At 43.7% G+C, this 2,497-nt stretch overlaps 1 protein-coding gene across 1 annotated transcript; it reads right to left on the bottom strand.

The window, feature by feature from the left end:
* Nucleotides 1-1,953: 1,953 nt before the first annotated feature.
* Nucleotides 1,954-2,497, bottom strand: LOC124646899 (mitochondrial import inner membrane translocase subunit Tim9-like). The gene is made up of 2 exons (XM_047186941.1): nucleotides 2,370-2,497; nucleotides 1,954-2,293 (listed from the first exon to the last, which is right to left on the bottom strand). Exons 1-2 carry the CDS (start codon nucleotides 2,495-2,497, stop codon nucleotides 2,083-2,085), a joined length of 339 nt encoding a protein of 112 aa, XP_047042897.1. The 3' UTR covers nucleotides 1,954-2,082.

Here is a 2,497-nt window from a genome sequence, read left to right as displayed (position 1 = left end):
CTTCTCCTCTGTCACCTGAGGTGGTGCTAGTGCCTCGCAGACTGAAAGGAAAGCGCGCAACGGTGAATTCTTAGCCATACCTTTCCCTACATCACGAGAAACAGGAAAGTAGTTGAATCTTAAATGAAGTGAGTTCTCAATAGTAGCAAGAAAAAATATTGGAAATACTTCTCTCTCCTGTATGCAACAAGCTCCATAAATGCTATGACATGAACTCGAATATACAAATGAACATCCCTTCTTTCAGGACCCGACTGCTATGACATATACCAGAAATACATGAAACTACAAGTAAATCCACACTTGCATGCATAAAAGATCAGTGATAATGACATCTGCTAAAATGCATTGATATGAAGGAAATGGACTGTTTTAAAAACATTATAAACCTCCAGTGGCTAGAATAAACCATTAAAGAAATCAGCAATCAGCAGCTTGCGATTTTTTCCTTTTCTCTTTTGAGAAACCACCTCGCGCTATTCCTAATTGAAATATTATGGTTAAACTAATTGGACCAGTTGCAGCTTTTGGTACTACGAAAAATACATTTCAGTGGAAAAAGTTCCTGATGATATGCTTACCAGTAACCTGATGATATGCTTACCTCGTATAAGCTCTTAACACAGTCCAGGTGCAGATACAAAAATACACAATGCAACTGGTTTCCTTGATTGCTGATCACCACATGGTTGGTTCTGTGTCTTTTTTGCTTAGCAACTGGTGTTATTCAACCACACTTTACATGTGACATAGTTATATCGCTGTGATAAATTTGTTTACTAAATAATGCACTTGGAGATGGCTTAATTTGTCCATGTTTACTGCTGAGGACACTGATGTTCGCCCTTATCAATACTCTCAAGAGTACTGCTGAGAAAACTCATGTTCACTTGCAGCTTTCACCACCTTGAACTCGGTTGTGAACAGTCTGAATAGGATTATTGTTTGTGAGCATTTCTGTCTAGTGGCCGCATAACAGCAAAGCATATCAAACTTCTGAGAAATTTCTAGCACTTTTGGTAATCTGCACTCATGTCATTTCGAAATGAGATTGGCACTAAAGAAATCTTCAGGTATAATAGTCAGTGCTCTTGTATAAAGTGGCTGCTAGGCATTAATGACAATTTTTTCCATTGTGGTACAGTATAAACTAGTATTAAGCTTGAGTGTGTTGTAACAATGAGTACCTGAGCTTTTCCCCTATGTTCTCTGTCTGGTATTTCTTGTCTAGCTGCCCTTTCCACATTATTCGGATGACCCATAGTTCTCGAACAAGTTCTTATTTTCTGTCTCATCATCTGAAGTTCCTCTAAAATGTTGTTTCAAGTAAAAGTTGATATCCTGATTTCAGGCATCAGGACAAATCACAAGTAAATTCAATATGCTGAGTTTTGGTCATGTAAGGAATAAAAATATATTTTACATAAATCCAGCATTGAATGCTGATTGCATATGGATATATCAAAAGTTGAGAGTTGAGTGCAGGTCTTGTAACAGGCTATGAGAACAAGAGGACATGAGCTTGATTGCAGTGATGCTGAGTTGTCGACACATATCAGTAAAAGATTGAATTACCATATGACCTTGAATATTCAAGATTGGTATATCACGGCAAAGATGGAGTAATATTTGGATAGAGTCAAGCATCAAGTGATCATCATGAATTGCTGATTTGATCTTACACCAGGCTATGAGAGAGAAATGAACCTGAACTTGTATGTAGTGATGTGGAGAACCTGCTTAACGAAGGTAGTAGACATGAAGCAACAACAATTCAGGTTTGCATCGATGCACATTCTGAACTGGAGTGGAAGCAACAGTAGGCTTCAATCAGACAAGAAAATGCATGGCACTGAAGGTAAGATTCATCATCCATACTAATAAGCTTGCAAAACAAGGAAACCATACTCATGTTTACAGCCGCAATCGAAGCCGAAAAACCTCGTCAGAATCCGTGGTTTTCTTCTAGCCTGCTACTGCTAGTGTGGTTCTTCAGGTATCACAAGCTACTCTCTCAACTGCATAGTGTAGTAAGATCTAACAAGAGCAGACACAGAAAAAATTCCAGAGTTGCCGCAGGAATCAGTCTTGGTCGTCGTCTTCGTCGTCGGCGACGGCGGCGTAGGGGTCGGCGAGCTGGGCGAAGCGGGCGGCGGAGGCGGTGGTGACGAGGAGGTACTTGCGGACGCAGGCGCGGACGCAGGCCCCCTCGCCCTTGCCGAGCGTCTTGCGGTAGAAGGTGGAGACGCAGTCGGAGAAGCACCGCTGCGACAGCCAGGTGTACATCCGGAGCCTGCGCGCGCCCCCGAGCAAACGGCACCATTATTAGAGGGAGGGAGCGGTGGGAATTAGGAGGGAGGAGTGCGTACGCGTCTCTGGCCTGGAGCTTCTCGACCATGGCGGCCATGCGGGCCTGCTCTTCCTCGGCGCTGATGCCGCTGCCGGAGAAGGCGGCGGCGCCGCCGCCGGCGGCTGCTGTGGCGCCGGTGGTGTCCAT

The sequence above is a fragment of the Lolium rigidum genome, chromosome 4 (assembly GCF_022539505.1).
Source record: "Lolium rigidum isolate FL_2022 chromosome 4, APGP_CSIRO_Lrig_0.1, whole genome shotgun sequence".
Classification (NCBI taxonomy): Eukaryota; Viridiplantae; Streptophyta; class Magnoliopsida; order Poales; family Poaceae; genus Lolium; species Lolium rigidum.
Note: the sequence above shows the minus strand (reverse complement) of the source record. Positions and strands in the feature narration are given on the sequence as shown.

Excerpts from the sequence above, each read along its gene's own strand:
- LOC124646899 (XM_047186941.1), bottom strand. The coding sequence starts at position 2,497 with ATGGACACCACCGGCGCCACAGCAGCCGCCGGCGGCGGCGCCGCCGCC. Across the intron at positions 2,294-2,369 it reads AAGCTCCAGGCCAGAGACGC|GCTCCGGATGTACACCTGGC; the intron begins GTACGCACTCCT and ends GGGCGCGCGCAG.